The sequence below is a fragment of the Vanessa tameamea genome, chromosome 17 (assembly GCF_037043105.1).
Source record: "Vanessa tameamea isolate UH-Manoa-2023 chromosome 17, ilVanTame1 primary haplotype, whole genome shotgun sequence".
NCBI classification, from domain to species: Eukaryota; Metazoa; Arthropoda; class Insecta; order Lepidoptera; family Nymphalidae; genus Vanessa; species Vanessa tameamea.
In genome coordinates this window covers 12,024,713-12,047,970 of record NC_087325.1, presented here as the reverse complement: position 1 = coordinate 12,047,970, position 23,258 = coordinate 12,024,713, and the positions used below count along the sequence as shown (strand labels likewise).

General features: G+C 35.8%; 1 protein-coding gene across 2 annotated transcripts; it reads right to left on the bottom strand.

Annotated features, from left to right (window-relative positions):
* Window positions 1-17,035: 17,035 nt before the first annotated feature.
* On the bottom strand, window positions 17,036-21,270 carry LOC113404357 (uncharacterized). 2 transcript variants are annotated; one of them, XM_064217583.1, is made up of 3 exons: window positions 20,877-21,270; window positions 19,595-19,754; window positions 17,036-17,621 (listed from the first exon to the last, which is right to left on the bottom strand). In XM_064217583.1, exons 1-3 carry the CDS (start codon window positions 21,019-21,021, stop codon window positions 17,336-17,338), a joined length of 591 nt encoding a protein of 196 aa, XP_064073653.1. In that variant the 5' UTR covers window positions 21,022-21,270; the 3' UTR covers window positions 17,036-17,335. The 2 variants fall into 2 exon arrangements, with proteins under 2 accessions (XP_064073653.1, XP_064073654.1); XM_064217584.1 differs by having other exon boundaries at window positions 17,041-17,609; window positions 20,877-21,267.
* Between the last annotated feature and the right edge of the window lie 1,988 nt (window positions 21,271-23,258).

Below are 23,258 nucleotides of genomic sequence, written 5' to 3'. Positions count from 1 at the left end.
ACCAGAATACAGCAAGTCAAGCTGTTATTGTGATTATTATATATTCTCAACAGCTGCGATTGGATGATTGACGTAGAACAAAGGAATGTCTGAAATATATTATTTCCATTGAATGCTTGTTACGAGATGTTCTGGGCCGACGGCTGTTAGTTACCTCCATATGTATCAGGTAAATAGAGGCTAATTTGTTGCATTTTTTGCTTTCAATCATCAGAAAAGAATGAAATTCCCAGTGAATGTTAGGCGAGGGGTACCGAAGCTCTCGTTGTTATTAATAAAAGCTCAAAACCTGCCACTTCAATTACAACGGGGGTGGAAACAACACAAGCGTTAAACAGTATTACCTCCGCGGAGAGGGTACTTTATTTTTGTACAAGCGGCTTAAATAGTTGCCTATGGCTTAGCATTCCCTTTAGTAATCGATTGTAGTTAAATATTTATTAATTTTTCCCCAAATATTTAGTTTTACTCCATTACACTAACTTTAATAATATAATTAATTATTTAGGTTTAGTACTACATTTGTGCAAAATAAAATCAGAGAGAAACATTATATATATTCATAATACAAGGAGTATTATTAAGTTTAAATTTAAGTAAGTCTTAATTAATATAAAAATGTATAAATAATATTATTATTACATAAGTGTTAGTAAAATGGCAATCATTTGTCTGATAATATTGCCAACATTTTTCTATTAAAACAAACTGTCAAATTTATTTTGGACAAGTTCCACAACTCATCATATTGCTTATACGATATTGTTTGTTTATTGGCACTAAGACGACCGGTTCCATTACTTCAAGTGTCAACTTTTCACTTTTCACTGTATGAGAAGTTGGCTCGCGACCAGGCCGCGACGTCATCGCGACTCCGGGAACTCCTCAATATCGAGTTTCGTTTTAATCCGTTTTGTAACTTTGCCCAGTACATGTTCTGTTGACAGATTGGAGACGAACTCTACTTTGTTTAGCACTGCTCTCTGTATTATGACAAGAGTTTTACTTGCAGGGTTTCGCAGTTGAAAGGAATCACCGACAATCGTTTCAACCTTATAATCAGTTGAAATTTTTGTTAAGAATATAAACGTAGTCGGTAATAAGTATGAGCTTCGAGTTGATTACTTATCGTTGATTTCGATATAAGATATACACTCATACACATGTTAACTCAATTGTATGGATTTGATTGTGTATTTCATTTGAGAAAAATAGTACCTGCTGTTTATCATGCTCGTTCGTAAACATCACTTGATTCTTAGCTAAGATTAAAATAGCTGTGACGCTTCATTAAACTTACTTTGGAAAATCGAAACACAATATAATTAATCATTATGAGATATCTCATATGTATGAAGCTTCAAAATATAATTTACTTTTAGAATATATGTGTTCTTAACGATCTGAATGCATTTTTAATATGTTTTAAAACTTTCAAACACAATACCAAACGTCCTGCTATCAATAAAAGTAAAGTCCCGAAGGGCCGATGTTGGTGGGCACCCTCGTATCGATCCGCGGTAACCTTGGCAGTGAACAAGGACGGCTATTTATACCGCGGGGGGGGGCGCGGCACGACCCACCGGGGGTGAGTCATTCAAACCACCTTATTCAGCTTTGCTTCAAATTATCTGTACGTACGTATCTAACTCTCTGGTAACCGTATATGATGTTGATGCCATTTTGATTTTGTTTCAATTGCATATATTTTAATTTACTTCAACATTTTGTTTAAATAAATACATTTAACATGTAATCGTACAGCTTATCGAGATACTATAAGTAGTGATGGCTCGAAATGCCATTATTACCGAACCGGACGCTGGTTAAGATAAATTTAATCTGTATATAACTCTACATAAATATATATGTATACATACATGATACGAAATTAGTTAAAAACAACATCATTTCGGAAAAATATTAAATAACCGGCCTAGGGCGAGTCGGACTCGCGTACGAAGGGTTCCGTACCATTATTTATAAAAAGGCAAAAAAATCATGTTTGTTTTATGGGAGTCCCCTAAGCATTTATTTTATTTTATTTCTTAGTGCTATATAGTAGTTGTTATAGCGGCAACAGAAATACATAATCTGTGAAAATTTCAACTGTCTATCACGGTTCACGAGATACAGCCTGGTGACAGACGGACGAACAACGGAGTTTTAGTAATGGAGTCCCATTTTAACCTTTGGGTACGGAATCCTAAAAAGAAGACAAAAAAAATATGATATTGCCTTTACATCGACATTACAATTTAATTACGAGCTCGTAATGCCCGCACCCCGTTGCACCATGAGGCGCTAAAAACGCTCTTATAGAGATAAGATTTCTTTGTAACACATTTTTCGTATTGAATTCTTAAGAACTTTATTGTTGTAAAAATAATAAAACAACCTTTTCATACGAAGAAGTACTTTAGTATTTTATACAATAAAAATGTTAAAGTATTTTTAAAGTGGCCTCTTTATTAGAGTGTTTAATTAATTACACGAAGTAAATAACTTATTATTACGACAGTTCGGTCGCATGATTACACGACAACGACACGTACTCGTACGACAGATTGACAAGTCTCTGTAATTGAATTTATTAGTTAAATAATTTAATAGGAGGTTAATTAATTCTAACGCCTGAATCTGACGTCCTATTATGGAGCGGTAATCTACTACAGTTCAAACGCTAACAAAATTATAATCCTTCAAAGCAAAACTACATATTATGATATACTATATTTTGAATATATTTTAGTTTCGCCAAATTAGTGGAAATTTTAGGAACTATCTGTTTTATATATTTTTAAATATAAATGTATATTATAAAGCTTTGTAGTGAGAAAGATCTGTGTGGTCCAATGCCTATCTCAAGAACTACCGAACCGAATTGTTAGCACTAAAACTCTTTATTGCGCACAAAGTGATCACAGAAGTAGTCAGCTTATTTAAACGGAGAATAAAAGTGTACAATAGCCGTCTTATCCCATTAAGGGATCTCTCACAAGCAGCCTTTGAGACACAGAGAGGAGAAATAATCAAAAAGGCACACACAAAGATAAGCACTCGTTTAGAAACAAGTAATATTATCATATGAGAAAAATTAAATAAACGTTTGGGATCGAAAGATATATAATTGTACATAAAAATAAAAATATCAAATGAATATACTTCCAACTAATCTAAACATGTATAAAGGATCACAAACACACCGCGTTTTGAAATGTTCCGTTTAAAAGATGTTGAACAAGGTGAATTGCAAATAAAAAGTGGAAGATCCTTCATCCGAGATAGTCTCACAGCTGTTATATCAAATGACCTTGAGATACGTGAAGATCTTACCGTTCAGTTAATTTATTGAGCAAGTACTCCCTTCCTACGAGGATAAATAATGTCCTGCTTACTGAAGTTTCGGACTCGGCGGTCAATCACGAAGGCTAGTCATCTGTGCGCAGGCGCGTGTAAGCAAATACAGGTGCACCCTCTATTCGTGCACTATCGTAGTCAGACTGTACGGCGATCTCCTGTGGCCAAAAATAAATCACAACGACGTGCTTTCCGAGGAACGAGATTGAAACAACGCCACCGTTCTAATTGCCCGGCTCTGAGCAGATTGTTAGTAGTACAATTAATTACTCTGTACTATACTACTGTAAATAATATGTATAGGAGGATCTGACCTGCCCACCCAGGCGGGCTTGGAGATAGCCTTACTAGTGCGTAATCACATCATTGCCCCAAGTCGAGACTTGAACCTGGACTAGTTGATATACGTCATAACCTAGCCACTGCACAAGGAGACAAAAAACAAAATCAAATTATACTTTATTCAAGTAGGCTTTTACAAGCAAAAATATCCCGCTGAGTTTCTTTCGCCGGTTCTTCTCAGGTCCGAGGTGCTAAATTCCGAACCGGTGGTAGATTTTTGACAATCAATAAGCAAGTGTAAACACTTCTATATTGAATAAAGATTTTTGATTTTGATTTTGATTTTGATTTTTTTGAATCGTCATTTAACTAACTATATTAAGTGAAATTACCACCGGTTCGGAATGTAGATTCTACCGAGAAGAACCGGCAAGAAACCTAGTAATTACTCTTTTTCAACATTTAAAATTACAGTCATGTTAGTTAAATACAAGAATTCATTCCACGCTTTTTTATCATCTGTATAATCTTGTATTGAATAATATGTCTTATTTACGAATGTATTTTTTACAAATGATTTCAATTTATGAGACGGCAAAGTTAAAAATGTCTGCGGTATTTTAATATAGAAACGGAGACCTCGATACAGCCTACAATAGCGCACGTATTTACCTTAAATTTGGTAATTGGTTTTACCATCGCTAATATATTGACGCGTCTCATTCCCATTTGCTATCAGATTTACATAAGTTTATTATAATATAGTTACGTACTCGTACTAACGTTGTAATCGAAATCATCTGCCATCGCACGCACGGCCGACGTAATTAGATAACTGTGCACATACGAGCCGTCTACATATTGATAGTTGCGTGATGTGCTCGTACATGCGTGTGTTGGAGTACTAGTGATGTACCATTACGGCCTGCATTGTTTAACTTACGTTATTACGTTACCGGGACGTTGGGAAATTGGGGGAAAAAGGTTCGTTTTAGGTAACACTTCATTCTAGCATAAAATAATTTGTCTTCGCGTCTCAAACCATTCGTTTAACGACATTATAATATCAGATGAATGCGTGCAGAGACAAGTAATTGAACAAAGAAATACTTTTCCGTTCACATATTGCTGTAAAGTCAATAATACATAATAAAGAGAATTAATAACGAACCGTTTGGTGACAAGGAACCCTCCGTTGGAGCATCGACATGGGTAAAAACATTATGTTTTTTATAGTGACAGCTGTCTGATCATGGGCTGCAAGTCTTTTAGTATCTCGCTTAGCGGGCACTTCGAGTTAATTGTATTTGGACCGGCTGTTAATTACATTTCACGATAAATGTCATAATCATGCCTTTTATGTAAGTATCGAAGTGTGTGTAGTACATCGACAAAGGTGTATTACAGTCAGCCGTACGGCCGTACCCGCAGATAGAGCGGTTAGTTGCCAGGCGGGCGAATCGATGCCGCCTCATCGTCCGCCCCCGGGCCCGCCGCCCCGCCGCCCCGCCGCCCCGCCACTGGAGCTGGGCGGGCGAGCTGGGCGGGTGAGCTGGGTGTGAATGTGACGCGAATGATTCTTTTTTTAATTTTCTTTATGTGACGAGGTGATTCCATAAATGGTATAGCGCTTTGTTAAAACGGAGAATATAGATTTTTCCGTTGTCAAGTGATTTTTCTTTGTATGTTTTCGTTTATCGGTTATTTTTATCAATTGTCGGAAATTGCGTACGAATGTTTCAAATTATCCAGTTAGGTTAATGATTCCCGTTCCATATAATTAATTATGATCATATTTTGTTTGATGATTACCAATCTAACAACAATTTATTTATACATACGTTATTTCAAGCAAAGTAAAGTTCAAAGATATTTTCGTTTGAAAATTAAGCCTTTTTGAGCAGAGTTGACAAATAATAATAAAAGCCCATTACAAGAATGGGTCGCGGTGGCTTTGTGCTGGCTGTTTTATTTTAGGAGGCTCCCGGCATGGCTGTTACTGCATTTTCGCCCCTGTTTGGGTCCGTCTAAGGCAAGTAGTGATGTGGTGTTTGTTCGGTACAAGTAAGGGGTGTAAAGGACCCCTTCCTCGACGTGTTCTCGTGATTACGACGAGATTGTTGATATTTTTGGGATAACAATGGAAATATTTTAAGAATTAAACGCTTACGTCTGAAATTTTAACATCTTTTTTAATACGGGTATTGCATTATGAATTTTTCTTTGCGCTCGAGAGCTAGGCGGTTACGACTGTATGTCTCTGAGTAGTCAAAGTTTCGACCTTGGGAATCGCCAGCTGCCCCTCTTGTATATTTGGTAGTTAATTACTTTCTCCCTTTGAAACAGCTGGTTGAATATTTTTATTACTTTATGTATTATTTCAACTAGTCGTGCCCGTGACTTCGTTTGCGCGGACAGAACAGTGGTCTACGGTGGATAAACCACACCTGTATATTTTTAATTTATATGCATGAGTTCATACACTGATTACATTTACTAGATTTACATTCTACCGCCCATTCGTCACATTTACTACCGCTGAGTACTAGATACCTAGTATCAGCCCTTGTAACTGCAGGCGAGAGGGACATAACAACTTAGCTCCCAACGTTGGCGGCACATTTCATTCATACAGCGCTGATTTCTATGGGCGGTGGTGACGGCTCACTATTAGGTGTCCCACTTTTTTGTCCGTCTACCTATATCATAAAAAAACGAATAATACGGGCATGTAGAATACTTTGACTTCGATTTTTTGACAATAGACGAAGAGTGACATAAGCGCCATAACAAGACAGAACATCGCAGCCGTCCACCCTGAAACATTTCGGTGACGAGGGCCATGTGTTACAGATATGTTGTACATCACCAGCAAAACTCATATTCACAGATCAATATTTTTAATGAAGACAAAGAGACTCATTTCTCATGTACATATATTTAGTAGTGTATTTGATATAGTGTTCGGTCTCCACCGACATGAGCAATGTATTTTCAACAGGAAATTATCGTGTCCTAACCCTCGTGGTCCATTTTCGAAATAATAAACAAATTACTCAACGCTTTTAGCAGTGTAGTTCGGAATAGGTATAATTGTCAAAAACTAATTAGGTTGCGATTTTATTATTCGAGGGACACCCGCATTCGCCATGACGGAATAACCTTTGACATCCCGAACATGTCGAACATTCCTATTTAAATGACGTAAGTGTTACCGATACAGTTAATAATAGTATTTGAAATAGAAAACGGTTTCAAGGTTTGTGTATAATATGCATGACTTCAGACGCTGTGTTGTCGAGGTCAGTTACCAACTCGGATCGATCCTAGCACGTCGCAAGTCGCTTTAGAAAAATAATGTTCTCGTTAATGCGGAAACTATGAGCATTGTTCATTATTTAATCAGCTCATAAATAACCAGAACGAATACAATTACCTCAACTAGTATTTTATGAATAAAGTACGAGTTTTACGATTATATTTCACTATTAATTGAACGCGACATCCTGCTCGCATGACATTACTAGATAACTATATTAAAACCCGGCTTGCCTTGTAATGACTACATATTTTTTCTTAAAAAAAATCGATACTTCTCGTGCGTCATATATATCGTACATCGATAGAATTTAGCGAGAAAATTGAATGAATGGTGCACATGAAATTGTCAGTGCACATGTCTGCGACCTAACGTAGGTGTGCCATTACGGACGGACCCGTAATCTGGCGCGGCCGGAGAGATGGAGCATAAGGATCTGTAATATACACAAAACTCATTAGATCAGTGCTAGATATTGGTCAAGCGGGGCATGGCGGTTGGATTTCTCAGCGAGGGGGGGCATTATTACCCTATTCCCGTGTCACCCTCAAAATATGAACAATGATCATATTACAGAAAGAATGGAGCAGATTAGTACAGCTTCTGTTATTTCGACAATCCTTTATTAATCATGACAACATAGCGATTTTAAATATACTATTAGTATGACAAACTTTCGGTGTCCGTTAATAATCCACAGGGATGAAAACGAAATGACGATTAAATATTTAATAAACAGTTACGAAATGTAGTTTTAATATTAACATAGCCCTTGAACGAGGCGAGATGTCAAAATTGCTTCCTGAAAGCGCTTTAATTATTCCAGGTCTAACCTCATTAAGTACGTTAGTCACGACTATTTAAAACGAACTTCAATTCATAAAACCCATTTTGCTGTTGTAAATTATTTCGTTGATTTTGTACTTGGTTAAAATAATGAGTATTAGAATAGTTAACATTTAGGTGTGTAGTCATTTTCATTATTTATATCTAATATATAAATTCTTTGAATTTAAAGCGGGCTGTAGGTCGTCGTTAAAGTTCTTTGCCGCGATCCCGCTTTGCCAAATTATTATTATGAGACTAAGGACTCACAATTAAATGAGGTATTTTCTTTAAGAAAAAGTGCTTCCAGCAATTCTTCTTTTCAAAGATTAACTGCTATCCTAATATATTGACTTAAAAAGAAGGAGATTGCATTAAAGGCGTTCAGTAAACGGTTTGATTTTTATTTTTATTTGCACGACTTTTGCAGTAAGAGCTCAATCGAATACGACACTGGCGAGACGAACGATGTCTTTATTGGTAAGAAATTATCTAAAATGGCGAAGGACCTCAATAACTAGGAAGTAGAGTTAATGACATTGAAAATATAATGACTTTGAATGTGAATATTTAATGATGCACTATTATTGTATTAATAGAACACATTTCCGGGATAAAATTGAAATCGTGGAACTTGAAAGGGCGGGCTATTCTACGAGCGAGGGTTCGTAATTTCATCCCTCAAAGGGAAAGGAAAAAAGGCCCTCATACTGAAGTACCGGAAATTTAGTTTTGGGCGCTCTCAAATTGCAAAAAATCGAATAGAGGCCGATATGCCTCGCGGCTCTCGGCGGAATATATTAACATTGGGAGAATCTTCGTTTAAATTCCGGAATGAAAATTGTATAAGAAAATATTTAATACACCTTAAACGTAAGTTACATTAGATGGAAATCAAATACTATATTATTTTTCAATCGATTTGGCCCAGTGGATGATTGCGGATTGCCAGGACACCAATTAATTTATATAAGCTTTGTGTATTTGTGAATCATGAAGGAAAACATCACGAGAACGCTAGCATGTGTCGTATGAAATACACCTCTCCTTCTCGAGAGTCTGGAGAGGCAAAGCATTAGCAAGCTTTTACTACACTTTTAATTTTTTTACATCAATTCCATTCTAACGCCAAACAACAAAACTCAACGGTGTTGTGTGCCGGTTTGAATGGTGAGTGAAGCAGTGTAAGTACCGGCACCAGGGACGCAATGTTTTAGTTATCAAGGCAGCCCGCGCATTGGCGATGTAAAGAATGATTAATAATTCTTATAGCACGAATGTTTATGGATGGTATTGGCCACTTACTTAAATTTAATTAAATTAATTAATTTACAAATAATTAATATATCTTCTAATCTTGTGTTTATTTTAAAAGCAATATTCAATGTAAATAAATGATGTAAGAATTAAATAAAAACTATTACGCAAGATGCAAGCAACCGGCTAATTATATAGCTCATAAAACACGTAATTAAGCAAAGCGATAAATTTTGCAGCCGGAGAGCATTGCAAAATGATATTTGCTGTCGTAGCTTGTGAGTTATAAAACATTGAAACATTTGTACAGTTAATCGTCTTAACCACTGTAAAAACGTTATTGGGTTATTTTTGAAGTGAAACGATCCCTTGAAAATGTTTATTTGAGGTCGATAAGTACAAATAATAAGTTAGGCATCTAAAATCCAGCGCAGCCTAAGGACAAACCCGCGATCTGCGGTTTTAAATTATCGCGTTTAATCTGATAAGGGAAATCGCCTAATTTGTGTTTATAATTAATTTAGTGCTTAATGTTTCATCAGCATGTGTCGGATGAAACTCTGCACTCGTGCATACACCAAAGCGCTGGGGATTAGCGTAACGGAATAAACTCGAGCTGTCGTCGTAACAGACCGAGCACTTTGCCCATTACGACGAGGTCCACCTTACTGCAGTCGAAGTATTATTCTCCAAATATAAATATTTTTAAGTCGCTGTCATTATTTTCTTTTCAGATTTACAAATGTACAATTTTGTGTCTGCATATGACATTTCCAATTTAGAAAAATCTTTAGAAACTAAAATAAAAAATGGTAAAAACATATCTGACGATGAACTCTCCGTTGATCTACGTACTTTCATCAACGATTACGGCTTTAGAAGAGAGGAAGACGAGAAACAGGTTCTTCGGACTCCCCGACCCAGATTTTATCCTCCACCAATAATAGATTTGAAACTCAAGATTTTAGATTTGATGAGGCAGTCGTTATATGATGCTCAGGATCACATCAGAAATTTGGACCCAATACTGAAAAAGTACAAAGACGATGCCTCGTTAAGAATGGCATTTACATTTGACAGGTAAAATTAAATTGCCGTATTTTTAAATTATTAATTAAAGGTCTAACTGCTGGGCAATGACCTCCTCTCGTCTTCAGAAGAACTTTTGGAGATTAATCCCTCATTCTGGTTATCATTTGGAAGAAACTCATCCGGAAGATGATGCCTTTTTCCTCACAATGTTTTTCTTCGTCGCCGATCTTAAGATGTATAAACACTAATTAAGCAAATGAAAATTTAGCGATACTTGCTCGAGTTACTGGGCTATTTAGGTATCCTCATCGAGGTAAACGTCTATTATAATAGATGTACATATTTAAATAGGTTGGAACAGATCGTCATGGACAGCAGACGCGTGTTCACCATCGCTAGCAAAATGCGCAGCTGGAAGCGAGTACACGAACAAATGATATGGTACACACACTGCCTTCATAAGTTCTTCGACGTGCTCTACATCGTGGAGCATTTGATTGATACGCATTTTAATTATCTAGAGCTCCTGGGATAAATGATAGTCCACAAATTGTGCTAGCAACACCAGTCTACGTATTAAAAAAGTATAGTTATATAAGATGAGTTTTCTGGTTTGATTTCATAAAGCGCTGGTCAACGATATTAAACGATTTGAACCATTCCAAGTATGTATTCCTAATAAGCCTCCTAACCGAAATTCGGCGACTATAATCATCTCAACGAATGTTAGTTAACTGCGCAGAAGACGTCGTCCGCTCGTCTGTCGATCGCGCAGTGGCACTTTTCGACATATTTTCTGAGGCGAGTCAAACCAACCACTTCATCATTCCTGGCTGGAAATGAGACTTTCTTTACAGCACAGCTCAAATCTGTAGCCGAATACTCTTTTCATTAGACTACAAGGCAGTTTACTTTAAAGTATATTATATTTAGTAACATAAATCATGTACTTATGATTGTACACTTTAATAATATTATAAAAACGAAGCCAGTATTAGGGTTTCAACCTGCGTCTATTGTATTTAGTGTCCATGCTGCTTTGATGTTTAAGCTGTGTGTGTGTGTGTAGTCCCCATAGTTAGAGCTTGTACTTGTACAGTCGTCCACAACATTCACACAAGCTCCAGCATTCGTTGATTTCGAAATTCTGGAAAAGTGTAACTATCGATTTATTTGACGGTTCTTCTGTTTTGATTCTGTTTATTTTAGGAAATCGTTCGGAATCAGAAATCTTTGTAATATTAATAAATATTACATTATCGTACCGTTCGACCTTTGATTTTTAAATTATTCTTATAAAATAGCAATAAAAGTGTCCGTACGAGCCAACCTAAACAAAGCTTTAAACATAGCCAATTGATAAATTAAAATTTGATGTTACTTCTTAAAATAATACATAGATGCTTAAAGTTATTCGTTGGTTTTGATGCAGGACAAATAATAATTATATTATATTTAAAATAATTACATAATTTAATCGGTGGAAAAGAGTAACTACCGAGTTTCTAGCCGGTTCTTTACGATAGAGTTTTTCATTCGATATAATATTGTAAGATTAGTATTATCATTATTCAGAAGTTTTTATTTGAATACTCATCAAATTGTGAACGAGTGCGTACTGTTTGCAATGACGGATTTTAGCTCTAGAGAAACTCACCAACCGAGCATTTGCTTCTTTCCGTTACCTACAAAGTTAATTATTAAAAAAAACTATCGTCTATCTCAAATTATTGAATTTTATTTTAACGAGTATATTTAGTCCAAAGTACAAATAAATGAAGCACCGTCGAAGGTTATTCCATTAAACAAAGGTCAATAGGACAGATTGAAAAATTGCTATCCTCGGCTATTTTTACAATACGAAAGGTCAGACATGATTTGGGTTTCAAATACATAACCTTAATAGAAAAACAATGCCACAATTACAGTAAACAATGCATTACATGACTGGCAACCTAATATAGACCTTAATCCGCGACGATACGGATGAAAGTCGGAAATGTGAAGTTAAGGTTTATTTTCTCTCGTCTCGGTAACGTTACCTACTAAATGTACTTACTACGAATACTTTATGTATAATTGTATTAATATAGGAATCACAGTATCTAATATACTTATCACAAGTTTAGGTACTACTAGCTGCAAGTTAATTATATATCTTTTAATATAATTCATGCATAAAATTGGAGTAAATCCTTGTCTCGTTCCTATTCATATAATGATTATTGTAGTTCTACGGATATTAGCAGTTCTTAAAGAATTATTCTTGATCCGTTCTTAGTTTTACTTCCGATTTCTATTACTTACTACTTTCGTGGATCTTAATTTTGACTTGGCAGAATGCGTAGAAGCATTAAACTCACTTTTCATCCAAAATTCAATAAGGAAAAGTCCGCTGCATACAAGTTCCGTCCTGTTAAATGATGTTTGTTTGTCTAGAGGCTGAGAGATCGGTGAGAGAGTGGTCACTATTTCCGCTTTGTTTGATAATGTTGTCCAAAATAATGTTAAACGCGTGTGCAGCTGAATCCATTCGAATATACTTTCAGATACCTTTACACGAATATACACAAATTCAAAGATAACGGGACAAAAGATTCAAAAACTTATTAATTTAATCAAAACTTTTATTAATTTTGTTATAAATGTAAATTTGTTCATGGTGCGCCATGTCCACGCAGGTGCGATTTACAATAGCACAGAACTCGAACCCCATACACGACACAAAGTCGGTTACTGCACACCTATCAATGTTTCGTTACCACTGAACCTACGCCACTGAGCCATGGTTGCAATTTCCTTATTCAGTTATTTTACATTGTATACATTCTAACACATTTAATAAATTCTTATAGATGGTACTATGTCGAAGTCTTTCGTGTAGAGCGAAGATTATACTTTAAAATCGATTTTATGTAGGTTAGGTTCAAGTCCGTTCGCCGCGCACATTGTACAATGTGCGTCAGTTACTGTTGCTGAATCAAAAATATGTAAAAAATTAATAGCACCTACTATTTTCTTGTCAAACCAAGTCTTAGGGGCCAAAACACCCGGGTGTCAGGACACTGCGAATTTCACATCGCTAGTTAGCCCGTGTGTCGTTCGAGCTACCCAGACTCACTTGAAAACAAACTCATTCAATATCGCAATTTCAAATATGCGCGGACAGTCCCGTGAAGCGACCATTGTTGGTCTGTAATTACACGTCTATCTCTGTAACGGACACTTAAATGATAGTCATTTCAATTGATTTACAACTCGCAAATTGTCCCATGAAACGAGATTCCGTTAATTGCCTATAAATGTTATGACGTGGGTATGACAGGTTTGATGCCCGCGTGTATTCTCCGCGAAGTGACGATAATGGCTCGGTTTCGAATCGAACTTCCTGTTTTGCATATCGAAACTAGCTGAACGAACTAAAACTATTTCGGGAATAAGTTTACGAGGTAACGTGCTTTTATTACACGTGTGCTCGCTGTAACGGATACACGGAAACATACACGCAATTTATTATTCCGGTCTGTGTAGTTATGTTGTATAAATTTAAAGCTAAAGCAAATACCCTTTTAGGTTAACCCATTTAATACATACATGCTTAGTGTTATTTTTTTGCAAAGATTAAAAAATATTAAATTAATTCTTATTTTATTTATTATATAAAGTTGAAAAACATTAAGCACTTAAAAATTTTAATCAGGACAGTAGATATGTGCCTCACTTAAATGACAAAAATATATGTCACCGTGTAATTTCCTGAGCGATACCGGAACGCAATAGTTTAAACGTCATTAAACAAAAAGCAAGAGTGCTTCTCGTAAAGCGTTTATCGATATAATTTATGGGGTGTGCGTCCGCCCTTCAGGAAACCCAGTAGTGTGGCCACGCGATAGAGCGGGCCAGAGGGGGCGGACGTCGCCGGAAACTGCCGATGATTCACGAGCGAGCAATAATGACGACATCGCGGCCCGATTATTTATCTTGCAATTGTTGTCTCCCTACGATATCGATATATAAGTAATAAACTGGCGATTGATAATATTTATATCTTTGTTTTTGCTGTTCGTTACGCGAGGAACGTGTTGGAGTCGATGCTTATTTACCACACGGGATTATGTTCACAACGATCGAGATGTAGGGGCGAGAATGGCGTGCAGGTTTGGTAAGTATCGTAAGGTTTCGTGCGGCTGGGTACAAGGAGGCCATAACCACATAGTGACAGTTGCAATTTGTTAGCTCGGGGTCCGCCCGCTTTGTGTTAGAGAAATCAATACAAATGAAACCTATTTCAGAGAACTCTGGCTTTGGGAAACGGCAAACCGGGCGGAAATCGAGTATTATGTAACTTGAAATCCCTCGCCTTCGCAAATAGCAGTCAATTTGCAAATACGATTTTCAGGGCGTTCAACCCACAGCGTCACTCGCTTCCTTGAAATAGCTTACAAAGGTTTCTCCTTTAGCTTCTGTATTTGCCTAACATATCCTCGAACGTGTCTTGGGATTACTTTTACAAAGAAAGTCATATAAGAAGAGAAATAAAAAATGAACATATAATATAAGCACATACAATATGATGAGCACTCATAGAATACGACCCTCAGCAGCTATATTTAGCAAACGCAAGTCAATGTTTCTGGGAACGGTTATATTTGATGTAAAATATATACTTACTTTCCTGTCACGGATACAGGCGAATAAAAATCATAATATTCTTTCTCGAGTAGGCTCTTAAAGCCCTTTTTGAATCGTCATGATACGGCGTTAAATTGAGTGTGGAGCTATCTCCGCACCGATGTACAAACATACATGTATATAGTCCCCATAAGAAACGCCAAGCAACTCATTCGTTACTATCTTTCTCATATAAAATACATAAGAAAATACATACTACTATAACATTTATGTGTCAACAATTACAAACTACATTGTTTGTTATGATATATATATATAGGTTATATAAAGTAAAAATCTAAAGATCAGATCGGAATGGCAATTTCTGAGATGAACACATTCAACCATATAAGCTCTTAAGCATTGTACTATAGATATAAATATGCTTTTATTTCATTTTCCTTGGATGGATTTCCAGAGGGTTACTTATAAACTAATTAGTTAAGCTTACTTCAGCAAATTTATTATATAATATTTGTATAGTAATGTCAATAAAGCCTGTAAGTGTCTCACAAAATCCTTCCCTCCTCTTAAGAAAGTTTGGAGATTATTCTACCGCGCTGCTCTTATCGGATCGAAGAATCTCATTCGCCACATGCAGGTTTCCTCTCGACGTTTTTCTTTATCGAACACGCGATCATGAACAGCAATTAAGTACATGAAAAATCAACAGACGTCCGGGCTTGAACCCACAATCATCGGTTAAGCTTCACATGTTGAGGGCACTGATTTATATCGGCTCGAAATAAAGATTTTACTAAACAGGTACTTATTAAAACTTCTAGTAATCTTTTACTTAGAGCAACTTAATATTTTTCAAACGTTTTCTTTATGCGTATATTTTAATAAACACGAATTTCGAATTTAATTTTGGAAGAGTATAAAAAATCTCATGAAGTAACGCGATTTAATAACAATATTGACCGCAAAACGGACATAACACAGAATCTGTAAAAGACCAACGAAACACAAGGAGGGACGGGAAAATGAACAAATTATTGGGATCTAGTTAATCTGCGCCGAGCGCGCGTGACGCGGCATAATGTCCGGAGTACAGACGACTACAGACGACTTGATGCCGGCGATACGTGGAGGTTACACATCCTCACTCGCTACAGCTGTCTTTTATATGCATACATGTCTGACACAATAAAGTTTCAACTCCAGGTTAATTCACTGAAGGTGCCGTTTCTTTTTTAGTTGCCAAAATAGATGAAATACATGATAATGTGTTAAAACATTTTTTTGAATTAAACCATACTGACGATTAAATATACATATAAGTAACGGTCTGTAAAAGTAAAACCATGCCTAACGGCAGAGTGAAACACGCGTCTCCTGTTAAGGAGAAAGTTTGGAAATTATTCTAGACCCCTGCTCTAATGCGGGGTGTGGAAAACACATAATTTTACCTTCACCGCCGAACACGAAATGAACTTTAAACAAAAATGAAGGACATGACAGTAACAATAATTGGACTCATCTGATCCTCCGTAATCTGCAATAACGACTTTTACAATATAATTTATGGATCAGGTAAACAACAGCTTATATACAGCAAGGATATCGAGATCTCGACATTAAGATTAATATGTCAAAACAAATACATATTACGTATGTCGTTTACCCCGAAATAGCAATTTACTTACCAAAATTCGGTAGGAGTAAATAAATCTCGGTAAATAATATTAGCCCTGTAAATATTTCAATTTGGTTCGCTCGCTCGATCGAGCGCGAATTGGGTCGCGGAGTCGCGTAGGCTGTAGGTGTATCCTGTAGGCTGCGGACGAGAATGTTGGAACTGATAAAAGTACCAAGGACGACAATTTTTTGGGCTTACACCTAATTTTGAGAAATAATAACGCTGATGGATCACTGCTTATTGATAAGTAAACATTAAGTATTTTATGAAAGAAAATTTAGATTAAATATATGGATTGTGTTTAAAGATAAGCTTTATTATGTGGAATCATCGCGTTCGATTAAAGGTTAAGTAGGTAAGACTAGTGTGGCTGCTGTCATTCCAGTTTTTTGGTGTTGACTTGTTCAGCATGGACAGTAAGAATGATTTGTCCAGATCAGCTTGTTTGGTTGCTTTCCAACACAAAGTAATGGTTATTGTTCTCAGGGAAGCCCTAGCCATTAACGAATATCTATTTACAGGCAATAAAAATATAATAAGCTAATATATATGAAGCTTAATACATTTTATCAGAAAAAGAAAATAAAATGTTCATATATTTTACTGAAAATAATAATTTATTAAAAAATCTATCGAAACAAACAAACCATCACATATTGATATTCGACAACAAACTCTACGTTACAGATTACTTACCGACTTTAAGATGGTTACGGATACAATTACTTACGTTATATAGCTAAAACCTTCATCGCAGACACTACATGACATCTGATAAACCTCGTTACCGAGTTTTACCGCACATTAGAAACCAGTCACTATTCAGAAGACTCACATCACTATTTAAAATTACACTAAACATTTATTACTGGAATAATTTCTATAAACAGGGAGTCTCATCAGATTTCCACTCGGCGGAGTAATTAAAGTTAAGAGAGGCTGTTTTTTTATTCAGAGTTTTTGTACACTGTCATTTTGGACTCCCCCGACTCTGCTTCGACTTGCTCCTCGACCCTGAGCAACACCTCCAGTACTTGCTTCTTGATCAGATTCTGGTATTTCTTTGGTAGCCTCTTTGTGCTTTGGCAGACGCTGGCGAAGTATAAGTCCAAGGAGTCTTGGTCGCTGTTGCCCGGGTCCCACACTTCCGACTCCTGGTCCTGGTCGGATTGGGCTTCAGTATCGTCCAATTTGATATCTCTCCTTAACGAACGACGGTTCCTGGAAGCATCCCTTAATTAATTGATATAAACGCTGTTCTTACACCCTAATGTGAAATATTATATGACTGATAATTAAAAAAAATGCAAAGTAATAGTGTAGTATAGTATCCCATCAAAAACATAAATGTAAAAATGAGAGCCAAGTCCAATATTATGATATCTACCTTGGTAGTTGACTTCAACGACAAAAGAAGTGAGATCTAAATGGGTGCGAAGTTCAATGGTCCTTCCTGAAATTTATTTATAACTACATAAAATATCATTTCTTCTTATAACTTAGGATAATATATTGTAGCCTAAGGTCTGTCTTGGCTAGTTCTCATATTTTTACATTTATGTTTTTGATGGGATATCACTTATTTTTGTATATAAATTATTAGTAGGTACTTATTAATAACAAAATTAATACCAAATGGTTTTTGTTAAACTATTCTATTTTCCTACGTTTACGGGGTATAATTGTCTTTTTTGTGATACGTTCTATATTTTCTTGTACCTCTGAAATGTTCGAGTGAATTGCGGATTTTTTTTACGCGTTTTCTGTTTATACTTAATTTGGCCAAGTCGGGGCGGTATAACGTGCGCAGACGGTTGTACTCTACTTGTGCCTTGATCTGACTTGGACCTAAATTGATAAGATGTACTCCATCTAAGGTTTTAACTCTGGAGAGGCCAACGTAAGCCTGCTCTTTACTAAATATAGAGAAGCCTATGTCGAGAAGAGCACTGTCAAGGCGAAGGCCTTGTGATTTGTGGATAGTAGTAGAATATGCTAAGCAAATAGAGAATTGTTTCCTTTGAACGTATACATTACTTAATATCGGAAACTTGGTTCTGACTTCTAGTTCGCAAATTAAATTATGTTTAATTTGAATTGTTACGTGCGCTATTGCTGTTGTCGACGTCCCAATGTACCTTCTCTATTTTTCCATTGGACCCATTCACCAGTCCTTTGCCGACATCAGCATGCTTGCTCAATACTGTTTTTCCGAGCAATAAGGATCCCCGTTTGTAGCGCTAGAGTACACACTTAAATCGTCCCAGTTCCGATATACATACTCTACTACAGTCTCACGAAACCTATTTTTTGTTGTATACTAGTATAATCAAACAAAGAATATGCAATCAAATAGACTAGGCAGCTTCCATCGGAAGGCATTGGAATAATTCTTATGAGCGCGGTTGCCACTCGCTCGGACACGTCCGCGTCAAGGTTTTATTGCAACGCTCCTATCCCGCTGTGTACCGAAATGCCTATTATTATTATTTTTTAAAGTATAATGATTTTGCGCCATTGATGTGCGTTAAATGCCATTTAATAACGTAATAAATACGAAAGTCGACTATACTCATAAGTACTAAAACGGAAATATTTGGATTTAAAAAAATTAAGGGTGGTATTCAACTCGTTATATATTCACGCGAAGACCTTAAAATCCACATTAAGACCGGCTGTCATAAGTTTTGGTTGCTGGTTCTTACATCTTTTTTTTACAGTTATTACAGGAACTAAGTATATAAGTGTTCCTAATAGACCCAATAAAATGAAAAATTATAAAAATTTACCAGTTTCAGATTTCCTTTGTATTGGCCTAATTATCTACCTGCATGCCAAATTTGAACTTTCTAGGTCACCTGGAAGTAGGTAATAGTTTTGATCTATAGGTCAGTCAGTGATAAAAATGACGATTTTTAGACGTTAATATCTAAATAACCGTTTGAGATGCGTTTATAAAATTTGGAACACATATGTATCTCGCAAGTCTTAATATATGAACCGTAATAAATTTGACACGTTTATGGCAAATAGTTTTTGAGTTATGAGGATATCAAAAGTGGCTCCAAATGGTTCGTGTAATATTACACACGGTGCTGCTCGCCAGTTCTGTTCCTCGAACTTGGCTGACACGCTACCGCGTGTCTAGATAGTATTCAAAACAATTCTGTTATTACTGGTGTACAATTATCAATCAAAATACTTACGGCCTCATCGTCATGTACGGTAGAACAAAGGACATCCTATTCTGGAAACGCCATTTCTTGCAGGGCAATCCTGCTTTAGTCGTAACGCCCTTGTCGCTTTTCTTGAGGGATTGTCGAAGGGAGTCGCGGAGGATCTTCCATTCGCGTTTTAATACTTCGCCTGTTGATGTTATGTTATATACATTATATTCAAAGATTTCCTATTCAAAATCTTATTATTTATAGCCCAGCTATTTCTGTATGACCATAATACGTTCTTGGACCTGACTTCGTTGGCCTGGGTTTGTTAAGAATAAAGAAAAAATCTACTATTTAATCCCAGCACCGGTCAGAGTAGTAATGATTTTTTGTGTACAGACACACGATTAATAGCTAACTAACTAAAAATTTCATTAATATAAAATGAGAAAATTTGTAATTCTATCATAAATGAAATAATTTAAAACTAAAGTATAAGTTTTCAGTTCATTGAGAAACTACATATATCGTATCAGTATCATTATCATTATCATTCAGAAAAGGTCAATAAGAGATTAATTACAAGTTGACTGATAGGATGTGTGATATTAACTGGAGGTTATTCGAGGTGTGAGTAATACATTTTTAAATTGTATTTTTGTCCATACGATCCATATAGATCCAGATATCCATTAGAGTGGTATGTGTTTCGAATGTTTGTTTCTATGCATGTATTAAGGGAACATTGTTGATTGTTGTCTTCTCGAGTAAGCGAATATAAATTAAAAATGTTTTTAAAATGAATACAAAAGAATACTTATTTAAAAGTGTCTGACATAGAGAGCTATCGGTGGATTTTATTGTAACTTATGTGATCCTATTATTATAAAAGATATTTCTTCTATATATTCTCAAGCCAAAACGACAGAAAAAATATTTTGTATTGTTTAAAATCACGCGTGTCAAACAATTTCGAATATCGTTTAATTGTAAAAGAAATTTATTATTCATAGAATATAAAAACGAAGTTTAAGCATTTATTGTGAATTTACAACAACAAAAAACACTTTATACAACAAAACGATCGAAAACATAACTATTGCCGTCAATAATCAACGTAAAATGAAAACAATCACGAGTTTATTATCTGTGATGCGTGAATAGAGGCACTGAAGACACTCCATATTAAACTTGCTACGCGAACGCAACACTTAAACCAAAGCCATAAAGTCGCTTATATCTTTTAATGGCCTGGAATATAGCTTAACTTATTACGACATCCAAGTATCGACCTTATTATTAAGCGGATAGAGTAGGTACTTACAGTTAGCCCCGAGACGCTCGGATATTTCCTGCCAACAACGGTCTCTGACATCGATATCGCGATGGTTCTCGTGGTTTGTGTCGTACAACACTGGGTACTTTTTCACTTCATCAATTAATTTCTCTCTGTATTCTCTCGCATTCATTATTGCGTGATCTCAACACAACAAAGAACCTTTTCGTATATAAAATGCGTTCGAGCGCGAACGCGTCCTCCCCATGCGAGGCGCTAGCTATACTGCGCTAAGGAAAGCGATGCGCGGCGTTGCCGCTTTGAATGGTAATAGATGGTCGTATCGCTCATCGCACTCGGTGTACGGCGTGGTTTACCATTGAGTGAATATAAATAGAAGTGCCATAATAAATCTATACAGATATTTATCTTATAAATACATCAGATTATATTTCCCCCTTGATCGATTTTAATTCATGACTTCAAATTATGTTCTTGAAAAAATATATTCAAAATAAAGTTTAAAGTTTTTATTTATTAAAAAATATTTTAATTGTATACTTAATTATAATTAAATGACCAATTTTTATTATACTCAAATAAGATAGTGTACATGTTTATTATAGGAATAATTCGTAGCTAATGTTATAGCAGGAAACTTATAATTTATCGTTTAACTACGAATTGTTATTTGTGATTTTATCCAAATACGACGTCGGCCGTTCCACATTTCAATTCATTGCCGCAGAACGGGCGGGGCGCGGCGCTGCCAACTCGCTCGCTCGGGCCGCAGCTCGCCTGCTCGCTAGCAACGTCGCATGTCGCTTGAATGACACTGACACTCTACAGCGCTGCCTGCGCTTAAACCCCTTCCATATCCACAATCCCTCGCTCGAGTGACAGCGGTGCTTATTTTATAAGAGCGCTCACAGCGCTGTCAGACTCGGTCATTCGATATGACAAATATTTCGATACCTGACGACTGGAAGCGGTATTTCGTTGTAATAACAACGTTATTGAACGCGATCTGATGATGGAAACGTTTTCTATTATATATGTATGCTGTGCAGGCAATTTATTGAGATAAATAACTTATGATTGTTGCTTGGCAGCGTGACGACATGTCGGTGATTGAAGGATATTTTATTGGCTTATGAAATGTATTTGTACCATTTTGTACGGTGAAATATTATTTATCAATCATGTATATTTACATATATATATATATTATTTATTTATAGAACAGACGGAAGCGCTTTGATAAAATAAATTGGTGTTATTTTATTGCACAAGTATTCATCTAATAAACACATAAGTAGGTCCATATTGACCATGTTCACTGGCAAATTTATGAAATGTGAAAATTCTAAGATTTTAAACTTCAAGTGCAATTACAATGTCGTATCCACTATAGAAATAGCACATGTGACTCCAAAACATTAGGCAGATCAATCAAAATGTGGACAATTGTAATAAAACCCATTTCCTTATGACATTCTGTATTTATTCGTACTAAAAAATCGCTGCAAGCGAATCCCACGAAAACTAATCGCATCTAGGAAGACTTTTCAAAAACACAAACTCCGATTCAACGAAGAAGTTGGCATCGTAGAGTTCAATGCAAATGTTTGTCATCAATTTGCAATCCAAAAATTTAGACTAAAAAAATAACAACCCGTAGTGATACAACAATAGCATAAAAAAGGAACTAGCTGCCCATCCCGACTTCGTACGGGTCATATCGCGAAAGGAGTATCTACGCTAAATTTTATTGCAAGTCAAATAGACCAATAGTTTCGAGATCTTGTGATGAGTCAATTATATGTTACTTCTATATATACAGTAGGGATAGGCAGCATTTATACATGTATATATTTATTTAACATATCTAAACATTAATCAAATTAAATACAAACATAAAAACAAATATTTTAAATTTACAATTTTTTATATTATGGCTCATCTGTATATATATAACCATTCTAACACTCGCGAGGACAGTAGTGTTGTAAGTTATACTCGTAGTATATAGCCAAATTATTTAATTTGTGAAATCAGAGTTCATATCTCTTATGCCTAAAATTGGCTCATACTCTCTTCTTATTGGAAAACATCAGCATTGGCTTTGAGTGCCGGTGAAATGATTAGAGAGTGTGTGTCGACTACACAGATACACTACCAGTAAACAAAACGTACATCTGAATTATAATGCATACTTATACACATTTTAATTATAAAAGTAATTTCAAGAATTCAGGTTTAAAGTTAAGTTTGTAAACCTCATTTGTCACGTAACAATTGAAGGATCATATGAGCAAGCAATATACATCGATTTACAACCGTGTCTGGTACAAAAATAACACGAAACTTATGTACTAAACATATAATATAATATTTAATTACTGACTAACATATATCTTGGGAACTTGT

Coding starts and splice junctions, on each gene's coding strand:
- LOC113404357 (XM_064217583.1), bottom strand. CDS start 21,021: ATGAATGCGAGAGAATACAGAGAGAAATTAATTGATGAAGTGAAAAAG. Junction 19,755..20,876: donor CGAGCGTCTCGGGGCTAACT/GTAAGTACCTAC, acceptor TAACATCAACAG/GCGAAGTATTAAAACGCGAA. Junction 17,622..19,594: donor CCGTACATGACGATGAGGCC/GTAAGTATTTTG, acceptor CAATTAATTAAG/GGATGCTTCCAGGAACCGTC.